This window comes from Bos indicus, chromosome 22 (assembly GCF_029378745.1).
Source record: "Bos indicus isolate NIAB-ARS_2022 breed Sahiwal x Tharparkar chromosome 22, NIAB-ARS_B.indTharparkar_mat_pri_1.0, whole genome shotgun sequence".
Classification (NCBI taxonomy): domain Eukaryota; kingdom Metazoa; phylum Chordata; class Mammalia; order Artiodactyla; family Bovidae; genus Bos; species Bos indicus.
In genome coordinates, this window is record NC_091781.1 from 24,853,836 (window position 1) to 24,880,037 (window position 26,202).

The 26,202-nt window shown below is 35.2% G+C and overlaps 1 protein-coding gene across 3 annotated transcripts in view; it reads right to left on the minus strand.

The window, feature by feature from the left end:
- CNTN6 (contactin 6) overlaps positions 1–26,202 on the minus strand; it is a 321,367-nt gene that overhangs the window by 17,103 nt on the left and 278,062 nt on the right. For 2 of the 3 annotated variants that reach the window (XM_019984184.2, XM_019984185.2), the window contains exons 13-19: positions 11,621–11,796; positions 11,145–11,262; positions 10,378–10,536; positions 10,106–10,255; positions 7,290–7,360; positions 291–525; positions 63–178 (exon numbers count right to left, since the gene is read on the minus strand). In XM_019984184.2, coding sequence (XP_019839743.2) covers positions 63–178; positions 291–525; positions 7,290–7,360; positions 10,106–10,255; positions 10,378–10,536; positions 11,145–11,262; positions 11,621–11,796 — 1,025 coding nt within the window. The remainder of the gene's footprint in view (positions 1–62; positions 179–290; positions 526–7,289; positions 7,361–10,105; positions 10,256–10,377; positions 10,537–11,144; positions 11,263–11,620; positions 11,797–26,202) is intronic. The other variant, XM_070776311.1, reaches the window with a different exon arrangement.

Consider the following 26,202-nt stretch of genomic DNA (forward strand, 5'->3'; position numbering starts at 1 on the left):
GTTGAACAGAGCTATTGCTAGCTGGCATATTCAGAGTGCAGAGTGAAATTATTGTGGATTACCTCATAGCCCAGAACTCTTCCAGTGTTTCTATTCCAGGCAATAGCATTCCATGAAACCTCCATTTCTGAAGCAGAAAAGCTTTGAACAGAAGTTCCCCTTGGGGCCAGTTGAGGTTCTACCATCCAGAGAAAGACACAACCATCTTAAGCAGAGTGGTTCATAGAAAGCAAATGCAAAATATACATACAGTCTCAAAGAGGACAATTCCAGTATTGACTACAACTTACCATCTTCCCCAGAGTAGATAATGGATGCAGTACTCAGGGGTCCTTCTCCTTCCTTATTATATACACCCACTTTGACTTCAAAGGGAGAGAGAGGGATGATGTTTTCATTTCTGTAAATAAACCTTGATGACTCTACAGATGGTACTCTTTCCTTGGTCCAGGTTGTTGAGCCTACTGGCCGCAGCATGACGATGTATCCAAAGTCCTCTCCATTCTGTAGTTCTTCTGGAATTGACTTGGGCAGAAGTGATCAGTCACTGAGTATTTACAAAAATATTTTGTATAGCTATTATAATATTGATTGATTATTTGGCATATCTTTTATAGAGATAAGATGGATATTTACACTGATTAATGAAGTTATTTAAAAAATAAAATTTCTATTGGGAATGCCAATTAGAAAAATGATCCCAATTAAAGATACTCAGATAAATAAATGAAAAATTTAAATAGAAATGTAAAACAGGTTTTACATGCTTATATCACCTTCCCTCCCTGCTGCTACCTCTTGGCAACCACAAGTCTGATCTCTATGTCTGTGAGTCTGTTTATGTTTTGTAGATAGGTTTATTTGTGCCATATTTTAGATTCCACATGTAAGTGATATCATGATAGTTGAATTTCCCTTTTTGAACTACTTCACTTAGTATGATAATCCCTAGTTGCATCATGTTGCTGCAATGGGCATTATTTTGTTCCTTTTATGGTTGAGTATTATTTCATTATATATATATATATACACACACACACACACAAAGAAGATGCATACACACACACACACACACACACACACACACATACTCGCCACATATTCTTTATCCATCAGAATCTCTGAATGCTTTAAGTCCTCTCCATTATGGAATTTGAATATGATACATAGGTGTTTGGGGGCAATAATAAATAAACTTAGAGCAAGCAATAAGTAGAAAACGTACAGTAGCAGGACGCTGAGGCAGTGGAAGCTAAGAGAAAATTGAGGCTGTAAATTATACAGAGAAGAGACAGAATTTAGCTGTTAGTCAAGTAGAAAACTGGATGTAAAGTAAATGGGAAGAACTGAAGGACAAGCAGGAGGGACTGTTGGAGCTGGGGCTGGATTATCAGAGTCGCTGACAGCACTGGACAATTTTTCAGTTCTTCATTTAATCTGTCTGCTTAGCTACTGAGACTGTTTTCCATTCTCAGTATTTCTCAAGTAGCTTTAAAATCAGTTCAGTTCAGTTTAGTCACTCAGTGGTGTCCAACTCTTTGCCACCCCATGGGCTGCAGCACATCAGGCTTCCCTGTTCATCACCAACTCTTGGAGCTCACTCAAACTCATGTCCATCGAGTTGGTGATGCCATCCAACCATCTCATCCTCTGTCATCCCCTTCTCCTCCTGCCTTCAATCTTTCCCAGCATCAGCGTCTTTTCCAGTGAATCAGTTCTTCACATCAGGTGGCCAGAGTATTGGAGCTTCAGCTTCAGAATCAGTTCCCTCCAAAGAATATTCAGGGCTCATCAAGAGGCTCCCACTTTCTGCCTTTAGAGTAGTATCATCTGCATATGAGGTTGTTGATATTTCTCCCAGCAATCTTGATTTGAGCTTATGCTTCATCCAGCCCATCATTTCACATGATGTACTCTGCCCATATAAGTTAAATAAGCAGGGTGACAATATACAGCTTTGATATACTCCTTTCCCAATTTGGAACCAGTCTGTTGTTCCATGTCCAGTTCTAACTGTTGCTTCTTGACCTGTATTCAGATTTCTCAGGAGGCAGGTAAGGTGGTATGGTATTCACATCTCTTTTAAGAATTTTCCACAGTTTTTTGTGATTCACACAGTCAAAGGATTTGGTGTAGTCAAACAGAAGTAGATATTTTTCTGGAATTCTCTTGCTTTTTTAATGATCCAACAGATGTTGGCAATTTGATCTTTAAAATAAATCCGTATTAGTCAAGATGACCTGAGCTCTACTTCTTACCATGTAGAACAATCTAACAAATACAGACAGTGAAAAGTGGAAGAAATACACAGTCCTGAAATCTTAGAAAAGAAAATGCTTTCTTGTGTTAACACTTCTCTTTCACAGATAGATCAGAATTAAAACAGTTAATTTTGAGTGGTATGGAAGTGATTTATAAGAGTTTAAGACACTTGCTAGAGTATTTGACTTGTTTTGGATGCTTCTCTAATCTCAGATTTAGGACTTCTGCTTTTGTTAGCTAAGTACAATTAATGTTTCACATGGCATTCCCTCAAGAAAGATCTGCATCCGACATATTCAGTTTAGAAGGGAAAAGAGACTTCTTTAGGTTCTTCCTTTCATCCTTTTCATATTGGCTGATCCAATGATGGAGAAATATACAGAGCTATTTAAGGTGGGCAGAAAGAGAATTTTCTCCTTTAAACAAAGAAAGTATTCAACAGTATACAGAAATTCAGACATTCCACTGGTAATGAAATCTCTTAAAGCTGATAAAGGCTAAAAATATAATTTTTCACCACTGTGTCTGTAGGAAATAAATTTTTAGTATAGACCAAGAGTCAACAAAGCTATGGCCTTTGAACCAAACCTGATCTATAGCCTGGTTTTGAAAATAAAGTGTTTTGGAAACACAGTCACACCTGTGTTATGTATAATGATATACGGCTTTTGAATGACAATGGCAAGGTTGAACAGTTATAAAAAAAGACCATACATCCTGTAAGACTGAATAGTTTCACTGACCTTTTAGAAAAAAGTGTACCAACTGCCAGTTTAGGTGTTTATCTTTTACTGTACAGTGTTTTATAGTCACATTTTATGTGAGATATTTACCACAAGCATCTCAAAGTTGGGAGTACTTTGGAGTATAAATGAAGATAAGATGCGAAGATATGAGTAAAAATACTTTAGAAAAGGAGTTAGCAGTTATTCCATCTCTAAGATTAGATATCATGTCTGCTGCTGCTGCTGCTAAGTCACTTCAGTCATGTCCAACTCTGTGCGACCCCATAGACAGCAGCCCACCAGGCTTCCCTGTCCCTGGGATGCTCCAGGCAAGAACACTGGAGTGGGTTGCCATTTCCTTCTCCAATGCATGAAAATGAAAAGTCAAAGTGAAGTCGCTCAGTCGTGTTCGACTCTGTGCGACCCCATGGACTGCTGCCTACCAGGCTCCTCCGTCCATGGGATTTTCCAGGCAAGAGTACTGGAGTGGGGTGCCATTGCCTTCTCCGGGTATCATGTCTAGGTTAGTGCAAACAAAACAAACAAAAATAGAAATATACACAAAATACACATAACTTTGGTATAGAAGAAAACATAGGTCTATTATACTACAGTGTAATTATAAACCACAATGATGGAGTCAAACTGAGTTTAGAACAGTGATTGGACCTGGATTAGTGCTAAAAGTTCAAGGGGGTACTTCTTCATCCACAATGAATGACTTTGGCCTTCAGTGGTCTCTTTGTACTCCCAAGTTCTTTTTCAAAACCTTGTTCAGATATGCTATGATGATATGCTACTGACCTCCTCTCAGACTGAGTTAAGACTGTCCTGTTGGGTTCTGAGCATTCAGACCTTTTCTTAAAAATTTATTTTTGTACCCTGACTGCTTGGAACAGTGTGATTACTCATTAATTACACGTTCATTGAATTAAAAACATTACTACATTCCTGGTGGCTCAAACTAATGTGTTCATCTCCTCCTAAGTATACATACCTGATTCCTTGAAGAAGTTCAGGCACCAGAAGAATTTGGCTCAGTAACTGCATGTACATGATGCCAAATGTGAATGATAAATGGGAATTTGCATCCATTTATACAGTTTCTGTTAGTATCTGCATATTTGATATCCCAATAAAAATACACAAATGGATTGATTTTAATTGAATTTTTAAAAAATTTAGGTCAGAAAAAACTTTTTGTAAAGCGATAGATTCTCAAATATTGGAGAATCTAGGGTCTCTTGCAGCAACACAAAAGCAGCAATATGGAACACATGAGAATAGGACTGGTGGTGGTGAATGTATTTCAGGCAGGAGGCCAGATTTGGCCTGTAGGTGAAGGTCTTCAGAACCCAGCTTAAGAAAAAGAACACTATAAATCATGGAAAGATTTTTTGTTGTTAATATCATCTCTATTTAAGAATAGTATACATAGAATTTCCCATTATCCCCATGTATAGACTGAGTAAAAACCACAATTTACCTACCTTCAGTAATTTCTGACCATGGAGGAAAAAAATAGGTGAAGTCAGACCACTGATGAAATACTCATATGACTTTCAAAGAATGTTGAAACCTATATAACCTACTCACCATTCCATAAAAACAATCCTTTTAGACCACTCGAGAGTCAGTGTTTTTTGTGGGAAACTTGTTTGGTAGACAGGAATTATTTTAACTTAATATTCAAAGCAAATACAGAACTCCCACCTTCCCTGAACCTTAACTTTGCATAGGGACCATTGGAATTCTAATTCAGGACAAAGTGAAAGAGAATGGAATGAAAGTCCTGTGGTCAGATGCTTCTCTGTCCATCAGTCTCACGTTTCTAAGTCTGTTTTCTGGATGTGGCATCATGACCACCTAACATTGTCATGGAGTAAATGACATGAAATGTCCAGCACAGCATCTAAAATCCTGTAAGTTCTCGACAAGTGAGTTACCCCTGTGTCAGGCCTCTTAGGATCCCATCGCTCTCCCAGGGCCACACCTGGCTCCTGGCTCTGTCTGTCCCAACTTTTAGAAAACATCTATGTGTCTCCATGTTCTCTCATATGAAGAGAGCTTAATACTACTATTCTTTCTGTAATGGAATTTTGTGAGGAATAAAATGAACCCTGTATATAGAATATTTTATACTACTGCAGAATCATTTACAGATGCAATGTATTACTACTCTTCTACAATGGTATTTCTCAACCTCAGCGCTCTTGACATCTGGGGGCATGTATTTTCTTGTCATGAGTGGGGGTGGGTACTATCCTGTGCATTGCAGGATGTTCATCAGCATTCTCGCCTCAGATACAACCCTCCCCTCAGTTGTAAAAAACCATACGTGTCCTCAGATTTTGTAAAATATCTCCTGAGGCATGAATCACCCCCGACCTCTTAATGAGAGCCCCTCTAATGTATCAGACATCACAATTTTTAACTAAAACATCCATGGCCATCATGTTCTTAGGTGTAATGTTAAAATGTCCAAAGAAGTAGATGTTATGGCTATGAAAATTATCATCACTGTGTCAAAAGCAAGTACACGGGGCAATGACATGGCAAGGCTCTTTTATCAATTATACCTGAGGCTCAAAGCTGATAATAAAGGCATGAAATGCAATGCATTCCAAAGAATACAAACCATTTATATGTAGGACTCCTTGGCACAACTTAGCCTATGAAAAATAAAAGTGAAAGTCGCTCAGTCGTGTCCAACTCTTAGCGACCCCATGGACTGTATAGCCCATGGAATTCTCCAGGCCAGAATATTGGAGTGAGTAGCCGTTCCCTTCTCCAGGGGATCTTCCAAACCCAAGGATTGAACCCAGGTCTCCTGCATTGCAGGTGGATTCTTTACTAGCTGAGCCACAAGGGAATGACCCAAGAGAAATGCACAGAAAGGGAGTGCTGATTTAAGGGAGAGACTAGTGGGGAGATATTTCTTTTGAGACAATTGTAGAAAAAGCTGTGTATTCCCAGCCCCTACCCAAGAGAAGTAAAGGGGCTACTTCTTACCTCTTGCCTAACCAAGTGACAAGGCTTCAGGAAAAAAAAAAAAAGACTCATGGAATGTGGGGGATATGGGGAATTTGTCTGGAATTTGGGGGATGTGGGTTCTTTTAACTGACAAATGCCTGAGAAACTTCCAAAGAGGAGAGAAACCTGGACAGTGTATTGTAGCAGAGTAAAGACAGGCCAAGTGGGGACTCATTGCACCTCCACAGAACATGGAACAAAGGTGTATGTTTGCTGAGAGCAGATTTGAAGCCCATGTAGGAAGCTGTCCGTGAGCACCATTAAAAGGGGCTATCCGCAAACAGTATCTAGAGGAGAGAGATGACCTATAACCGAAAATCTGGCCATGGATCACCAGACTCCAGTAACTGAGGAGACCTTCCAACAGCCTGCGCCAAGAGATGACAACTAGAAGGCCCCAGTGGGGCACCTCCTGGACCTTCCCCACCACCACCACCAAAAAAAATCATGGCAAAACAAACAACTGCTCTCTGAAATGTCAGTTAGAGTATACCAAAGTCAAATTACAAATGACCATCAATCAGGACCATTTCTGTCCATTACCTCTTCTCCCAATCCTAATTCACAATAACTCTGGAGGAATTATCTTGGGAAAGGAGAAATTGAATAGCAGAATGAAGGAAAGGGGAGAACTAAATATGTATTCTCTTTCACACTATTGAATTCCTTCCCTAAGGCAGACCTGAGCATCTGGAAATGAGAAACTTTAGATTGGTTGAAAGTCCAAATTTTATGATAATAAAAAACAGGTTTAAAAATTTTTAAAGTACAAAAATCAACCTACCTGTTAATAGTGATGATTACAAAAGCTATGCCATCTGCCTAAGCTTTCATCTACATGCAGGGAAGAACAAACTGGAAGGATTTAAAGAGCAATGATAGGGAAAAAATTATTTTTTACCTGCATTCTGCTGAGCCTAACTCATGAATATTTTAGAGGTAATAAATAAAATAATTTCTAGTTCATCAACTAGTAACAAAAATGCTACTGACCCACCATCAGCAGACACTGGGCTATGTTTCATATTTGGGAAAGAATTGTATTGAGTTAGTCAACACAATTGCTGGGGGAAAAATACTCTTTTAATTGGGGGAAAAATACAAAAAATTTCCAATACCTCCTCTAAATTATGCATCATCAGGAGTCTCTCATACCATGTATTTTTATATACTCAATAGTGATCAAATAAATCTTCTTTGTTTTTCAATATTCTTCTTGGCCAGCTAAATCTTTTTCCCTCAAAATAACTGAGTTGGATAGAAAATTACCTCCCAAGTAATGATGAGTTCAGACCGACTTCCTCCTCCTCCATTGATGTTTGTTGGTGCCACGGCAGGGACTAAAAGCAACCAAGAGAAATGTAGGATGGCAATTATTAAAGTATTTTTTCATCATGAAGAATTTTATTTTTGGATTTCACCTTAAAAAAATCTCACTCAGGCACATTATGAGAGAGTCTTCATTTTTAATGAACATAAATTATGTTTACAAATATCCAAATTTCTAAGAGAGAGGACACAGTGTTTGATACATGAGCACCCTGGCTCCAAAATCGAGTAACATCATGTGTTTGATATTATTATGCATCATCTACTAATTGGCAAAATGATGTTCCATTCAGATGGTAACAGCAACACTGCTGATTTAGTGCCTAATTATACAGTTGTGCTGTAAACAAATTACTGAGGCAGTCTATTAATTAATTTTTTTCCAATAAACAAACTAAAATAATTTTTCTTTTTGTTAGTCATCAGGATATTTTAACGATTAAAAATGAATCCTTAAAATATATCAATTAAAATACTCTTGGTTTATAATTTCATGTTTGAATCTCAAATCTCTCACTACAGAATAGGACCTTTCCTCTAATTTTTCACAGTCAATGTAAGAAGATGTTCTCTGATCAAGGACATGATTGAGAGAATTACCTGGGTTTAACTTCAGTACCCTAAGACTCAGTGGTAGAATAATACAGAGACTGATCATGTTTACAAATTAGGAAAATAAACATCCTTCAATTATACCTTTGTAAGGACTAGTATAATGAAATATAAACATTTCAAGGTAAATTGTAGAATTGATGACAACTGTGAGCATGAGTGGAGTAGTGTAGTGTATAATCAGAATGAAGTTTTACTTTATACATGTTGAAGTGTTAAAAAGCACTTTTCCTGAAATAATAACAAATGTATGCTAAATCTGTGATAAGGATACTTTTTAAAGGTTGAATTATATGTAATTATTTATATTCAATCATTTTAAATTAAAATATGCAATGTTTAATTTCTCATTTAAAATTTTTCTTCTACCATGGGTACCATTCAGATAAATCTAAACTTCTTATTTTATTTATTCCCATTTCATACATATTTAACTCCATAAGTGATATACGGATATAATAATCTCCTTTCCTTTTTAAATAGTAACACCAAACATTACCCACTTTCATATTCACATTAACCCTAACTTTGCCTATTTTGATCTTCAGAATTTATTCAGATGATTGCCTTGCACCCAAACTCTATTTTCTAAGTCTTCCAATGCCTTTGGCCAAGTGCAGTGTGAATCAGAATAGATTCTATAGTTGCAAGGATAGCTTTACAGTGACATACTTTAGGGCAGTCGAATAGTTCAGATGTATAAGAAAATTATTTTAAATTATGCTTAACTCTTTCAAAGTCATCAGTATTCTGGGTAATAGAAGTTCCTTCTTTTATTCAGTTTTCAAACGAACCATACTAATACTAAAACCATATTGAGAGGAATTATTTTTGATGATACCATCCCTCAAAAAAAAGTCACACTTCAGTATGATTTGGAGATTCAGGAAAATCATTATAAATACCAAGTTTCATTATGCTACTGAAATGAGAGTATTAGTGATTAACAGAAAGTGACATTAAAAACTTTATTGTAAACCTTTAGAGTCAGCATCAACACTGCCCAGAGCTTCCATAATACAAATCAGCTTTAAACAATTTAAACTGAAGCTAGTATCCAGAGTCATGAGGCACATGTCTAGATTCATATAAGGTTGTTCTGTGATAGGGCTTGGGAATTTCTGTGTTTAGGCATTTCACTATGTCAGGCCTTTTCTCATTTAGTTTATGGACTACTGTTATGGTGAATGCTGGAGCTTAAGTCTGGATGTCTGCTTTCTAATACTGACTGTCCAAGATCATCAGCTACATCCTGGCCTTTCTTTTCTTCTATTAAAGACTCACCTCTTAGCTCTAAATTTTTTTAGAATTATTTAATTTATGTTATCACTATCGAATATATTATTTTCCAGCCCCAGTTCTATAATAAAATGACTTACATTACCTTTAGTTTAAAAAGTGATTTATTGACATCTGACAGTTGCGCACACTTTTTTGGAAGTAATTTGTGTGTGTTAAACCAAGCCAGCAACAGCATGATCCTTCATAGGTGACTGGATAAGAATATGAACTTTTTTGGCTAGATTCATTGAGATGATCAAATATTACCTTGGATGTGAAAGTTTGAGTGGAACAAAGAATATCCATTGAAAAGAGTTTAAGGTGTGATTTCTGAGGCAGGTTCTACTGTATTCTTCTGTTCAGCAAACCACTTGATGCTCAATTAGTGCTTCTATTAAATGAGTTTAACATTCACCTCATTTCCATGTGGAAAATTTGATGCTATCACTCATTGAAGCTGCAAAGCTAGGTCAGAGTTGAAAAATAAGTGGAAATGTGTGGCTGACTGCACCAACAGATTCGTAGTTAATTCTTGGCTACAATATTTAATGAAACAATTGGTAACTTATTTACATTTACAAATCTACAGATTCTCTATTGGATTTTGGCTAGAAAACAGATAAGATGAGAGGACTGCTTTTGAAAAATTCTTATTTTTGACATGTCTTCTTAATCATCTTGTTTTGAATTCACTTTTTGGAGAAAATACACATTGCTCTGTGCACATAAAAATGGAAAATAAGAGCCACTGGTTTACTGCTTCTGATTGTGGACCAAAAATGCTACATGACTTCTCACTTATTATTTTTAGGAACTATATCATAAACAATCTTCTTCATCTTTAGAAGACATTGATATCTTACCTGATGATTTGGTTCTTAACAATTCTGATGGCTTGCTTGGTTCTCCAATCCCAATGCTGTTCCCAGCAACTACACGAAATTCATATTCAACCCAAGGATTCAAACCAACCACTGTTGCATTGAATATCTTACCATTGAGAATTTCTGGAACTGAGAAGAAGGTTATGCTTTAGGCAACTAAATTGGCACTAACTGAAAAAAAATCAACTATTTAATCAAAACAAAACAAAATATCTGTTTTAGAAAGTCATCCAAAATCATGCATCACTTACCCGTAGAAACAGCCTGCCAACCCACAGAAAATGGTGTCCGAGCCTGAATACTAAATATTTGAATGGGGCTGTTATTATCTGAGCCTGGTCTCCAGCTTAGTTGACAAGTAGTACTGGAAATATGTTTCACTCTTACATCCTCTGGGGGCCCTGGGGGACCTTGAAAAATATGTTTTATGATGACTATATTAGAAATTGTTAAATTTGTGGATTTGGAACAAGGATATTTGATCTGTCATGCTTAGAAAATAAAATATCGAACATAATGTATTTTAGCACATTACTTGTGATAAAAACCCTATTAATTCAGCTTACATGGTGAGAGATTAATTTAGAAATGCTTCCTTTGAAGATTAGAAAATGCCAGTCATGGGATTGTTGAATATCATCCAATAGAGAGCTAATCTCAAAAACTGAGAACCATTCTCACCCATTCCTCTCTCCAAAGCTAACTCAAATAAATGCAACTGATATGGAGAACTTCAAAAACAAGAGTGGTTTATTATGAATAGAAAGCACATCTAAGTTTTAGGGGCCAATACTGCTAGCTAAGTCTGATCATTCCTTATAAAGAAACAAAACCTACTCAATTCAATGTTCATATCTGTAGTCACACCCTGGGGTGCTGGAGTTTAGGAAAAAAACATTGTGCTATTTATTTTACTGCTTTATCATAATGTGGTTACTCAAAGATCTACCATGTACATATTAATGTCTTTGATTGTGAATAAACAGTGCTGTCATCTATTTTCACCATTTATGCTTACCTCTCACAATGATATCACCATCAGCAGATAAACTCTCAAGAGTTGTTTTTACTGTGCATAGATATTTTCCTGAATGATTTAACTGAATATTCCTTATCATCAAATCCCCAACAGATTCCTGTAGATAGAAAGGGAAAAAGGGATAAAAACATAATGACACCCAGCAGGTCTCATTTTTTTTTTTAAAGCTGGATAAATAAGAAATATGAGGCACCTCTGAGATTAGGAGATATACCAGTATCATTATAGTTTTTCATACTTGACCCCTTTCATTACCCCCTTAATTATAATTGCATCTAGAACACAAGCACTTCTATGAAAGATATAAAACAAAATAAAAACAGATGCAGCTTTGTAAACAGACAGTGAGTGATTATCCATGCAAATAAATATGGGGACAATAATTAAGAACAAGGTTGATTCATGTAAAAGGCTTGATTCACTTTATTAAGCACTTAAAAATTTCAGCAACTTACTCCTCCAATCCTCTCAAAATGAGCCATTCCTTTTTTAAAGTCTATGACGTCTCCATTGAAAGACCATACAAATACAACGTCAACGGAGGGGTCACGGGACACTTGGCAAGGTAGGACTATACTCTCGCCAACTGTAACGTCCATTGTGGAAGGCGGAACGGTAATAACAGTCCTCTCTGTTGAGAAAAAAATTATTGTTTTAAAACCTTATAAAATGCTAGCATATGGCTATAAAATACATATTTTGAATCGTTTTGCTATTGTTTGAAATTATATAAGTCCAACATGAAAGCTCTACTATACTCAATAAGAAAAATTATATTCCCACTTTTCAAATATTTCTACATTATTAATTATAACCTATTACTTGTAAGAAAATTCAAGACACATTCTCATTTATACTTAATATTAAAATAAGTAGAAACCAGGGACCTCAAAAGACAACATTCACTACATAGAGAGTGTACCACACCATTTTTATTATTATTTTGTTCTGAAATTCCAGGCAAAACCCACAAAATGGTTAAAACTCTAATTATTCGGTTAATTTCATATACTAGAAACAATTGTGTTCCTAAGTTCATAATTACAATAGTTCATATTATATTAAAATTTATAATCATAAGTTTATATTTGCCAATGTGAATACTACATATTTATTCTATTTCTGACATAGTTGTGATAAAAAAATTTCTATTTTAAAGTACAACATGAATAGGACAGAGGTGACTTTTTTATTTTTCATCCAGATTTTTTAATTTTAGAGTTACACATCTATCATAAAAAAAATTTGCTTCTAAAAATATGTGTCACAATATCAATCCTTGCTCTACAAGTTCTATGATGTCATTGACCAGTTTCAAAGGACAATTTGAAAGGACACAAACAAATTTCCAGTTGGACTCAGGAATCCTATATTTCTGTGGTTAAAATAGATTCATAGTGATATCATTTTTTACACATTTTATACCAAACTACATAGTTTTGCTTTTAGAGCACTAAGAATTTACCAAAATGGCAACTAAATAACCATAAAGAAAAAAAAAAAGAACTTGGACACACATTTACATGTAGATATGCACTAGCTTACCAAAGTAAACTATATTCTAAGGGATTAATATTTAAGAATTAGGAATTTTGGCAAATTATATTTTAAAAATATTGTACATGAAGTTTCAAAACAGTTTTAAAGCAAAATGAAATTGGGACCCTGGAAAATCTCTTTCTCTAAAGATCACTCATAAGATAAAATTTAACCTTGTAGGAGGTAGGCTGAAATCTCTCCTTTCATTCTGGCTTCTCTGTATTGCTCAAGAAATCAAAGTAGCACTGAAGTGGAATGTGTATGTTCATACGATGAGTTTGCCACTGTATTTTATCAATAGAATGTTTAAGTATTGTTCTAATATTTTAAAAGTGGTGACTGTTTTCTTAACAATAAAAAAATAGGAAGAAATAATCATAGGCTTTAAGGTACACATAAATAAAAGCATCATGGAAAAATAAAAACACATATTATATTTCTGAATATGACGGAGGAAAATCTAACCCAGTCTACATCAGATGCATCTTCTTTTTTTTTTTTAATTGTTTATTTTAATTGGAAGATAATTACTTTACAATATTTTTTTTTCTTTTTTTAAAATTTTATTTTATTTTTAAACTTTACATAATTGTATTAGTTTTGCCAAATATCAAAATGAATCCATCACAGGTATACATGTGCTCCCCATCCTGAACCGTCCTCCCTCCTCCCTCCCCATACCATCCCTCTGGGTCGTCCCAGTGCACTAGCCCCAAGCATCCAGTATCGTGCATTGAACCTGGACTGGCATCTCATTTCATACATGATATTTTACATGTTTCAATGCATCTTCTTATTTTTATATATTAAAGATACTCTTTCCCTTATTATGTTAGATGCATGCACTTTTTACTCTATTTCTGGGGAAACATTTCTAGAATGATTTTTAGGGCTAAATCCATTCTTAATCCCAAGCCTTCTTCATGGGTCTCCCCCAAAGAAAAGATAAACAATATCACAGTTTCAATAATACTTTTTAAAACTAGGGAATATTTTCCTTCTTATAGTATCTTTAAAAAAATATTTCACTAACATCTTATTTACATTCATAGGAGGATGAGGTGGATAATTCAATGTGCTGGTAGAATAAAACTGCTCTGATTTAAAGTTTTAGATCATGCAATTAAAAATAATTTTCAAGCATTAAAAATGAAAGCCTCTCCTTCTAATTATGGCACTACAAAGTGACAAAATTAGACAAATCATTCCCTATATACATAGCTCACCAGAAGTATATTAATGATGACTAAAACTCCATGAATAAGAAATAATTTATTACAATGTTCACATATTTTCACTAATTAATTCACTTATTAAGTAATATTTATTGAGCAACCACCAAATTCCAGCTGTCTGCTAAGTAAAGGAAATAAAATGAAACATTAAAAAACTAAGATCATGGCATCTGTTCTCATCATTTCATGTCAAATAGATGGGGAAACAATGGAAACAGTGACAAACTATTTTCTTGGGCACCAAAATCACTGTGGATGGTGACCAGAGCCATGAAATTAAAGACACTTGCTCCTTGGAAGAAAAGTTATGACAAACCTAGATAGCATAATAAAAAGCAGAGAAATTACTTTGCCAACAATGATCCATAGAGTCAAATACTCTTTTCCAATAGTCATGTGTGTATGTGAGAGTTGGACCATAAAGAAGGCTGAGCACTGAAGAATTGCTGCTTTTTGTGATTTTGGAGAAGACTCTTGAGAGTCCCTTGGTCTGCAAGAAGATCAAACCAGTCAATCCTAAAGAAAATCAGCCCTGAATATTCATTGGAAGGACTGATGCTGAAGCTGAAGCTCCAATACTTTGGCCAACTGATGTGAAGACATGACTTATTAGAAAAGACCCTGATGCTGGGAAAGATCAAAGGCAGGAGAAGGGGACGACAGAAGATAAGACGGTTGTATGGCATCACCAACTCAATGGACATGAGTTTAAGCAACCTCCAGGAGATGGTGAAGGACAGGGAAGCTGGTGTGCTGCAGTCCATGGGGTTGCAAAGAGCTGGGCACGACTGAGTGACTGAACAACAACAACAATGAAAAGAGAAGGAATTAAAGCACAAAATAAATATGATGCAATGTGTGCCTTAGAGGTTTATATCTAAAGCAACAAGCTGATATTAAACAACTGATATTAAACAACTCATACTTAGAAATACGTAGGTATAACTATGATGAAAAGTGAGAATGTTAGTTACTAAGAGTTGAGTCCAACTCCTTGTGACCCTATGGACTGTAGCCTACCAGGCTCCTCTCTCCATGGGATTTTCCAGGCAAGAATACTGGTGTGGGTAACCATTCCCTTTTCAAGGGGACTTTCCTAACCCAGGGATTGAACTGGGGTCTCCTGCATTGCAGACAGATTCTTCACTATCTGAACCACCAGGAAAGCCCTGTAACTGTGATAAGTGCCATATATGAGAAATAAATAATTCTATTAAAATAGTGAATGCTGAAGGATGATTTTTTTAAGAAAGAGTTGTTTTAGTTGACAGTAAAAGGCAAATGGATTTCCAGGTAGTGGAGTGGGAAAGAATCTGCTTGCCAATGCAGGAGGCTCAAGAGTCAATCTTAGTGTGAGGAAGATCTGAAGTAGGAAATGACAACGCACTGCAGTATTCTTGGGATAACAAAGGATTGGACATGACTGAGCACACACACAAAGAAGGCAAATAGGAGTTAGCTAAGTAAACATAATTGGCCGGAAGAAGTAACTTTATTCACCATGCAGGCAGGAGCATTTACAAAAAATCTGTGTAAAGAACAAATATAGCATGTGAATACAAGGCAGCCATTTTGCTAGAAAGCAGTGTTGGAGAGTGAACAAGGAGTGAAATTGAAAATTATGATAGACTCAAAATGTATGCTTTAGATGTTCTTACGGACAGCTACATAATATGTGGATTTTTTTTTAAATAGGGAAAAAGCAGTTTGCTAAATATGGAGAACTTTGATTTAAAACTAATATATGTATTACCTATAAAATGTAACAGAGTAATAGTGATACATGAGTAACAACATAAGCATACAAATTGCAAAAAATATATTTTTAGTTCAATTTTATATAATTCATTAAATAATAATACTTTATTAATAAAGTTAAATCCCGATTGATCATGAGGGTTTTCTCACTTTTCTGTAAATCTATTTATTAGGTCATCAGAATTTACATTTTTAGTAATTTTATTTTAAGTGATTGACATCAGTTGTTCATGGCAAATATAAAACAACAAATGCTTTCTGAAATTTTTCTTTTAAAATTTGCAATCATGTTTCTGTTGATGCACTTGTTATAGAACGCTTGAGAGTATTTTATAGGTGTGACTAAATTGGAATAAACTTCCAATGAATTATTTTGAAATGTTGAATCTTAGAATGTCTAAAGATAATGATTCTCAAGGAACAATTTTTCTCTAAAAAGACTTAATTCTTCATACAAAGCCATTCTGCTTAAGTCTGGATTTAATTTTAGATGTTAATCTAAACAGTGAAACTTATATTCTTTGGACACAACCTGTAACTTGTGAAGGTTTCACAAGAAACTGAAAGTGGCTTAGTGGTTTGTGTATAATCCAAAATGTTTAGGCATTCTACTGCTATATCTTCAATTATGAAGAAACACTCATTAATATTTGGTTTACCTGAAACTTAGTATAAAAGTAGTATTTTTCCTATTGGGTAAATTAATATTTAAATTTGAATGTCTATTTCTAAGCCTCTGGATATTAGCTTTCTAGTGTTGCACACATTTTCAAAATCATGTATGCTAAACTTTGAAAACTTCATGTCACTATGATATGCTTTATTGCAATGTCCATATTTAGGCTTTTGCTTCATAATACTTTACTGACAAAATTTACTGGCTTGACCCTGACGGAGCCTGTCCTGGTGCTCGGAATGAAGAGTTAATATTTGTACAGATGACATTTGACATCCTCTGAGGACAGATAGGGTAGCTGACCTCTCACCGTGGATCTTGACATTGACTCTTTCTCATTCTCTTGCTCCCCTGAAGCCCTTGCTGTCATCCTCTGATTTTTCCACAGCTGCTGCCATCATCACCTTTATCAATTTGGCCCCAGGTCCTGATGTGCCACCCTCCTCTGGGCCTCAGCTCTCAGCACTCACTCCCATGAGGCACATGGGTGTACACGATACCACCTGTTGTGCAAAAATATTGACTGCATGGTGCACAGACCTGAACCCGTTTGTGCACAAGTAGCTGCTGCTGAGCCGTAAAAACTTGTTTGTGCTTCTACCCAGCATATCTCCTCTGCTCAAGTGCATGCTCCACTGTCCCTGTAGATTTTTCACTTACAAAGTGCAAGTTCAGAAACAAAGTGATCAAGGATTTCAAGATAGTGACAATAGAGCATTAGACCAAACATGAGGCAAAACTCAGCATGGGATCCTGTGTGACTGGGCTGCACAAGGCTGAAACCAGCCCTGGATGCCCTGTTAAAAAATTGCTGATAAAATGAGAAGCCTTGGAAGTACAAAGCAGAAGGAATAAATGGCATAGAGACATATCAGTTTCTGTACGGTGAAAAAAAAAGTGGATTATATTTAAAAGAAGAAGCTTCTATGTAGGCAGACTTGTTATCCAAAACAGGGAATGCATGATTATCTGAGCAGTTTCCCTGTGAGTACCCTCCTGTGGGGGTGAGGGGGAGCATGGACAAGAACGCTTATAACTACTGTATTCTGTCCTCACACCACATGCGGACCCGCCCTAATCCTGTGTAGGTGGCTCTCCAACACCCACAAGACTGCTAATTGCTATCTAAAGAGCTCCCTTCTGCAACCGTCACAGTTCTATCTCTGAACTAGAAGTGAATATCCTGCAGAGACAAAGTCACACTTGCAGAGAATGGAAGAATGGTTCTCGAGCAGAAGAAACATAAACAATTTTTATGCTATTTTAGGGAAAGAACAAGTAGTAGTTTTAGTTCATTAACAAGTTCAGACTCCTCCTTTGCATACACTTTAACTTCTTAAGAAACTAACATTGGAGGAAAAAAAAGAAAAAAAGCTATTCAAATCACTCTGGAGGAGTGGAGGGATTTACATACACACTTCTAGTGTACTCTTTTCCTGGGAACGCGTACATTCTGGTAGAGTAGGTGCAGTAAGCTGAAGCTCATTATTAACACTGAAATACTTCTTGGTATTTGTGGAAAAGTAAGATAATTAGGGCATGAATTATAATGAATTAAAAAAGAAGGATGTCAACTGTGCTAGACTCTATCATTTGTAAAACTTTGAAATTCTTTAAGGCTCTTTTTCTGAAACAAAATAGGAGGATAGTAATTCCTTTTCATTTCACATAATTATATTTTTCCTGCCTATTCCTTAAGTATTTATAGAAATTCTGCTCTAGTAGTTTAAAAATTTAGCATGAATTTCCTGGAGACTGTGTTCAAAATGTGAATTTCTCTGCTTCCACAAGAATTACTGATTCAGCAGGGTTGCAGGAAGGATCTAGAAATGGATTTTTAACAGGTTGCTTCTTCAGTTGATTTTGATGTGGTCAGTCCAGGTCCATGCTTTGAGAAATATTGCCTTAGGTTTTGAAAATTGAACTTGAATTTTCTATTTTAGGAAAGTCCAAGCTATGTAAACTATATTGTCATAAAGTCACCAATGCTTTGGTTTCAGGAGAAAAAAGTCATATCCAGTAAAATGTTACTGATTAGTGATGCTTCAAAAATAAACCAAGATGAACTTCTCAGGCTATTCAACTATAATTAATTCTGTGTACTTTGTTTGCTTTTAGAGTTCCGTAGCACATTTTAGCATATTAAAAGCTCTGAATATTCCTGCATTAAAGAATCTTTTAAAAATTTATTTAATTCTAGATTTCCTGCACTTACTAGATATGGAACATTTTTAATTCATGCAACACCTCTTAATATATCTTGAAATATAAAGAATTCTAAGAAATAAAGTTTGGAAATATGACTTTCATGGTTAAAGAGAGTTGAAATACACACACATATACATGTATATGTATACATGTATACATGTATATGTATACATGTATACATGTATATGTATGTGTATTTAGCATTCATTATGCATATATAAATATATATTTATGAGAAAATCATGTAAAATTTAACTCTGAAAAATTTTGGAGTAATTGTTAATATTTAAGATGAGAAAATTGGTTTATTGTTATGCTAAAAAGATCCTCTTATCATTTAAAATACATTCTGCAATATTCATAAATGGAATTATAGTATTTATGATTTGCCTTGAGATATTTGGGTGGATTTGGGGAAAGTAGGTGAGGGTATAGGTGAAACAAAGTTGGATATGAGTTGATAATGACCAACCCTGATTGATTTGTGCACAGTGTTCCTTATACTACCTTCTTTACTGTTTTGCATGTTTCTAATTTTCAGTAACAATAAAAGAAAGACAGAAAGAAAATGATGGGGATAATGAATATTTACATACAGACTTGGGAGGCAACTTTTCCATTCAGCTTTGAGTGATGACTGACCATTTTTTGAAGGTTATTTTAAATATGAATGGCATGAGTTAATGAAGAGTTCATAAAATAACAGAATTTTAATATTTACTCTTTTCAATCTATTTCAATGAGATTTGTATCATATGAAAATAGCTTGATATAACAATCCTACCCTTAAGAGGTGTAAAAAAAGACTTCATAAAATCCATAATGCTTTTGATGAACTTTACTCAAATTCACATTGTCAAAATAGACAGTGATATTTCCAGAACACATCTTTAGTTAAGAGCACCTCAGGAGACATGAAAACTATCATCAAAGTATCTCAGAATTGTTTAGCATGATTTCTTTAAATATAAGTGTGGCTTGTTCCTATATGAATGGCAAAACACACTATTACATATCATGATCCTCAGGTATATTTTTACAAGCCAGGGATGGCAATCCATCATGTATTGGTCTTTTGAGCATCTAGGAAATATTACTTTAGGTCAGTATTTATTTGTTTCCTTTGTAGTTTTAACTCAGTGAAAATCTCCGTCTCTGAGTAATAGTCTTTCAGTGTCATTGTTCAGAATAATAATGGCTCAGGAGGTTCTGAAATTATCAACTTCTCTCAAAACACTGACATATCTTAAGAAAATCACCAAATCTTTCTCCCTCTGTAAACATGTGATTCTGCCTTTACTTGTCTATGACATTATTGAAAATGTTGCTAAGATACCAATATAAAGAAAACTAGCATATAAATAGCACTTAAAACAGGTGATGAAATTCTCTGGTATTTTCTTTTATTAGTTAACTTGTGAAGACTAGAAATTAAAACTTTAAATTTGGATCCTCTTTCTAATTGCTCAGAATCTCAGTTAGTCTCATATGAATATATTAACTCTTTCAATTGCTTTTAATTTCTTCTTCCATTTATGTTCTTTTCTGAAGATTTTAGTGATGAATTTTCTGAGATTTTGTTTGTGTGAAAGCATCTCTGTTTGTCTTCATTAAAGAGAATATCTGTACTTGGAATAGAATTTTACTGTATCATCTGAAAGACGGTTAGAAAGGTCTTTCTACTATCTTATTGAGTCCTTTAATTTTCTTGTTATGATAACTGTCAATGTCTTTGCTAGTTTTTTTTTTTTTAATTGGAATGATTTTTCCTCGCCTTTGGTTTCACTACTATGTGCTTATTTAACTTTTCTTTTGTGTTTATCCTAGTGAGGCTCATATGATTTCCTGAATAGATGACTGCTGTCATTTAAAGTTTTTTTTTTAATCTCTGGCAAATATTTCTTCAAATTCTCCATCTCTCATTTTATTTCTCCCCTCTCTGCTCCTTTTAGAACCAAGATTTCACGTGTTAGAGCTATTTACCATAAGCAATATGTTTCTTATGTTCTTTTTTGTCTTTCCTATTGCTTTATTTTTCCATTCTGGATATTTTCTATTCATATATCCTCCTCTTTACTAATCTTTGAAATATCTATTCGGCTATTAAATCGATCTATTTTGTTCTTAATTTTAGCCTTTGTACTTTTCACTTCTAGAGCTTCCAATTAATTTTGAATACATACCATTTCTCTTCTGAAATTCTCCATCTGGTTCTCTTTTTGAAAAACATACTAATCACAATTGGGGCTTCCCTGGTGGTTCAGCCATAAAGAATCTGTCTGCCAATTCAGGAGACACAGGTTTGATCCCTGGGTGTGGAAGAGCCCCTTTGAGAAGGAAATGGCAACCCACTCCAGCGTTCTTGCCGGGATATCTCATGGACAGAGGAGCCTGGTGGGCTAGAGTACATGGGGTCACAAAGCGTTGGACAAGATTTAATAACTAAAATGACAGATAATCACAATTATTTTAAAATCCTTGTGTAACAACTTCTACCTTTCTATCAGTTGTAATGTCTTGTTATTTTCTGATATTTCTCTGGGTTTGGGTCCTTTGGTCCTGGCTCCAGCTATTGATAATAACATTTATGAAATATCAGGCACTGTGGCTCAAAATGTAAATATTTTCATTTTGTTACAATTTTCCCAAGAAGACTTACTTTTTAAGCAGGCATTCGGAAAAAGAGCAGAATCTAGTCAGGAATTGATCAATCTGAGTCTGCAGTCAGTGACTTTAAGTCTTGGACAATTTTATTCTGTTGTTATTACTAGGGCATGGTCCCTTAGGGGTAAGACTGAATTGCTTAGCTGACCTCATTCTGTTTGGTTGATTCTGAGCTCAGCTTTTTGTCTTTCTGGCACTGTGAGACTACCAAAATTTCTTGTTGAAATTTTTATTTAAAAAAATATTTTTTACAATATTTGTAATTGAAATTGGTGTGACAAAGCTACTTTAACTAGTCAGGACAGAAGTTTATCCATGTTATTAATGTTTTATAATAGATTATATGTAGTCTTAGGAATATTTAGGACATTTAACAGCTTGAGCAGTGTGATGATTCATGTCATTTGGAGAAAGAAATGAGTGCTCCTTAGAACAGATGTAGAAACTCTTAATGAGTTTAAAACTATACTAATTGTTTATTCAACATTTAATTCAAAACCATTAAATTAGTACAGAACCCATAAATTCTTCCAGGTATACATCAGAATGGGACTGAGCAAATAAAACAACACTGAACTGAGGAGCCTTTAGAAGTGTGAAATTACTCAGTCCTGTCTGACTCTTTGTGACCCCGTGGACTGTAAACTACCACACTCCTCCATCCATGAGATTTTCCAAGCAAGGGTACTGTAGTGGGTTGACATTTCTTTCTCCAGAGGATCTTCCTGACCCAGGGATCGAACCCGGGTCTCCCACATTGTAGGCAGACACTTTACCATCTGAGCCACCAAGGAAGTCCTAGGATCTCCGTAAAAGAAGCAAAAATGTCATCTACAATTTAATATGAATATTCAAGCTTCTAGAAGGAAGACAAAGATGGAATTGAGACTCATGTTTTTGAGACTATGGTGCATCCCTTAACTTTAATATTGTTATCATTTTGGGCCAGATAATTTTTTGTTGCATGTACAGGTCAGTCGATTCAGAGGGAAGTGGGGAGACTGTTCTGTGCATTACAGAATATCTAGCAGCATCTTTGGCCTCTATGTACTAGATGTTAGTAGATCCTTCAGTTGTGACTATCAGAAGTGTCTCTTCACATTGTCCTATATCCCCAGCAGGTAAAATGAACTTGGTTGTCATCAAGAGACATACTTTGGGAAAGTGACAATAATGGTTTAATGGTTTAATATTTGATAATCGAAGTGGTGGAAAGTGGTTAGATTCTTTGCATATCTTGATTGTTGAGGCCATTTTTGGAAAATGAGTTAGAATGACTACAAGAATTTGGCTTGAGCAACTGTCATTATAAGTTGTCATTCATAAAGTGGTAGGAGAAGCAAGTTTGGGGAGTGAGAATTAGGAGGTCAGTGTTAGGATGTAGCAAACTGATAAGCGAATATGATAAATTGCTCGTTGGATTTTGGAATTAAGAAAAATGCTTACATTGGTTTATCATTTTGGGAATTAGCTTATCGATGTTATTTTAGATGATGAGACTAGATGAGTTACCAAGTGAATGGTAGTATATTCCAAATTAAGAAAATTGATAAGAGGAAATTGGAAAAGAGTGACTCAAGAGATTAAAGGAAAATCTGACAAATACTGTGTCTTGGCAACGAAGTGAGATATATATGAAGAAGAATATGATCAGTAGTCTGATAGAATAAGAAAGATGAAGACTGAGAACTGACCACTGGACTAAACAGTGTGGAGGCTACTAGTCACCCTGTTAAGAGAAATTCTGATGCCTGGTTGCATGGATTCAAAACAGAATGGACAAGAAGGATTGAAAAACGCAAGCTCATACAGACAAATTTTTAAAAGAGCTTTGGTATAAAGGGGAAAAGTCCAATATGGCAATAGCCATAGGGGGAATCATGGTCAGAAAATGACTATTTTTAAAATTATGTGAGTATGGTGGTGTGAATGATACCTCAGAGGGGATAATAGAGATGAAAAAGACAAAGTGAAGGAGAGGGACAAGAAAGGGGTGGGGAAGGAGAAAAAGAGGGAGAGAGACGGAGGGAGGTTTGAAAGAGAGGTTGAATGAGAGAGAAAGGGAGAAAGAGAGAGAGAGAATATCCCTGAACGTGAGAAGGAATTAATTTATTGTACAAGTGGGGAATTAATCTATTGTATAAGTGGAAGAGGTGAGTTCATGACCCATATCTCCCAAATTGTGCTTTCCAGTTTACTTGATAAATTTTGTTTGAGCAAAACATAGCTAAAACTTGACTTTTTCTAAATGTTAGATGAGAAAAATAGAATCACAGTAAAAATATGATGTTATACTGGTAATGATAATTGATTATATAGTATTTATTTCAAGTTCTTCATAAACATCTAATAAATGATGCCAAAGAAATTTATCTTCTAAGATACAAATCCACCAAAACAGAGATCAAGGGTGGAGACAAAATTTGAGAAACTGTAATGAAGTTGAATGATTTCTAATTGACTTACTATAAAGGTCAGTCACAGGCTGGCAGTGGGAAGACAGAGGGGAAAACTTATTTAGCATGTCTTTATGTATTCATTCATTTGGGAATTTATGAATAGGATGTTATTTGGTCTCTAGAGTAGTTTCTCATCTAAGAAGAAGACCAGCAAATTACTTTGCTGAGAAAATATAAAACAGAGGGTCTTTGAACTGCCTATCACCAAGCCCAGTTGAGGGTGAGGAAAATCCTACTGAAAATAAGGGAATTAAGGAAATATGTACACAGTGAGAGCTGAGATTTGTGTATTGTAACCCTATTCAGCTCCGAGAGTGCTGTCTGCTTGGCCTTTGCTCTCCAGACAGGAAACCTGGGAGGGACGTGAGGGACGGTTGTCCTAGGAGTCTGATAAGCCTAAAGAGAAGATACTCCAATATTTTTCTTCAGTTCAGTCCAGTTCAGTTCAGTCGCTCAGTCGTGTCTGACTCTTTGCGACCCCATGAATCACAGCACGCCAGGCCTCCCTGTCCAGATCATCTAAATATGAAGTTAAATCATTCAAAATTCCCACTCTTGATTAGAGCTTTCTGTAGGATTTTTAGTGATCTAAATATGAACAGACAACAGTTCCACGATGTATCTTCAAACACCTCTTAATAAAGGATAGGACGTAAAACAAAGAGCAAACAAAGTGTTTGAGAAAAGAGAGACCTTTCAGAAAAAACAAAGAAAAGAGAAAAAACTACAAGCAATACTTCCAGAGGAAAGGAAGAAAAGACCAAGATATTACTTAAAAGAATAGACAGAAAATAAAAAGACACTTAGAAAAAAATTTTTTTTAAAAAGCAAAAATACAAAAGAAAATCTGGAAGGTAAAGTTGAGAAAATATCCTAGAAGGTAGAGCAAAAACAGCTATAAAATGGATGTGAGGATATAGAAACATTATGTATAACATGTATATATAAAACATATAAACATGTAGATAGACTCAGTTTCTCAGTTCAGTCACTCAGTCATGTCTGACTCTTTGAAGCCCCATGAATTGCAGCACGCCTATCTAAATATATATATTAAAATACAATAAATTCTACACATAGATGAGTAGATACATACACACATGCATACATATACTCATAAACTTGAATGCCAGTCTAGGAAATCTATTATAAATGGGCATTTCAGAAAAAGAAATGGAGTAAATTATTACTCAGAAAAATATCCCAGGCCCAAAGAGCTATGAGCTTCCAGGATGACAAAGTGCACCAAATGCCCTGTAAAAAAGGCTGAAAATAGATTTACACCAATCATCATGTAATTGTGGGACACTTGGGAAAAAAGGACCTCTAGACAGAGAGAGTGAGAAAAGATGTCACAAACAACAGGTCAGAAATCAAAATGGTTTCAGCTTTTACAGCAGAGCAAGATTTCCAAATTATGAAAAATCATGATTTCCAATCCAGGATTCTGTTTCCAATTAAAACATCAATCAAATGTAAGCTTAGTGTAAAGACCTTTTCAAAAATGAAAGATCTAAAAAAAATACACTTTTATTGATTTCTTTCTCAAAAATCCATTGGAAGATGCAGTCTATTCAAACGAGGAAGTGTGTCAAGAGAAAGGCATGGTGCTTAGGCAACCAGGCTCCCCGACAGACAGAAAGGCAGATCAATATCAAAGTAAGAGAGTAGAGATAGGATTGAGGAATGAATTGTTGTCAGGTCCGTAGAAAACTAAGCAAACAAACAAGAAAATTACTAACTTTAGGGAAAGCAAACACAGGGAAATGAAAGCTAATACTCTGAAATAAACCCTACAGAGAAAACTAACAAACAAGGAAATTGGTGTGATGGAGTCTAATTCCCTACCTCTAGCAAGACAGAAATGGAGGAGTATTTAATCTTTATTTAATATACTTTTCCTCTTTGTACCAATACTTGCAGTAGGCTTGGTTGCTTTATATCCTCTTAGCCAATGCAAAATGATCTGCTCAGACATGTGTTTTGCAGATTAAAATCTATTTGCAGCATTTCATATTTATATTGTATTCTACCACAGGCAGAGTATAATTTAATTCCAATGCACAAAGTAACCATGGTCAATATATTATAGTTTCCCTGCAGTTACCATTACCCATTTATCTTCCACTTCAATATTTAAATGATTTGGAGCAAATATTAAAAGACTACCCTGAACCCCTGAGTAAAAGAAACAAATGAAGAACCGTCTGGAGAAAGTAATTGTCTTAAATTTAAGTTGTCTAAATGAAAAAAACAGGTCTAGGTATCATGCAAAGTAACACTGAAAAATTCCCTAGCAAGTAATATAAAATGTAAACACAGATCTTCTGTATTAACAAGTAATCAAAACAGGGCCTTACATGTGTTTGAAAAGAGCATGCACCGTAGATTCTGCTTAATGAATTAAATATACCAACAACTCACTTTCAAAGAGGTTAATACATAATAGGCAATGACTATTTATGGGATCATATTTATATTTCCTATAAATAGATAAT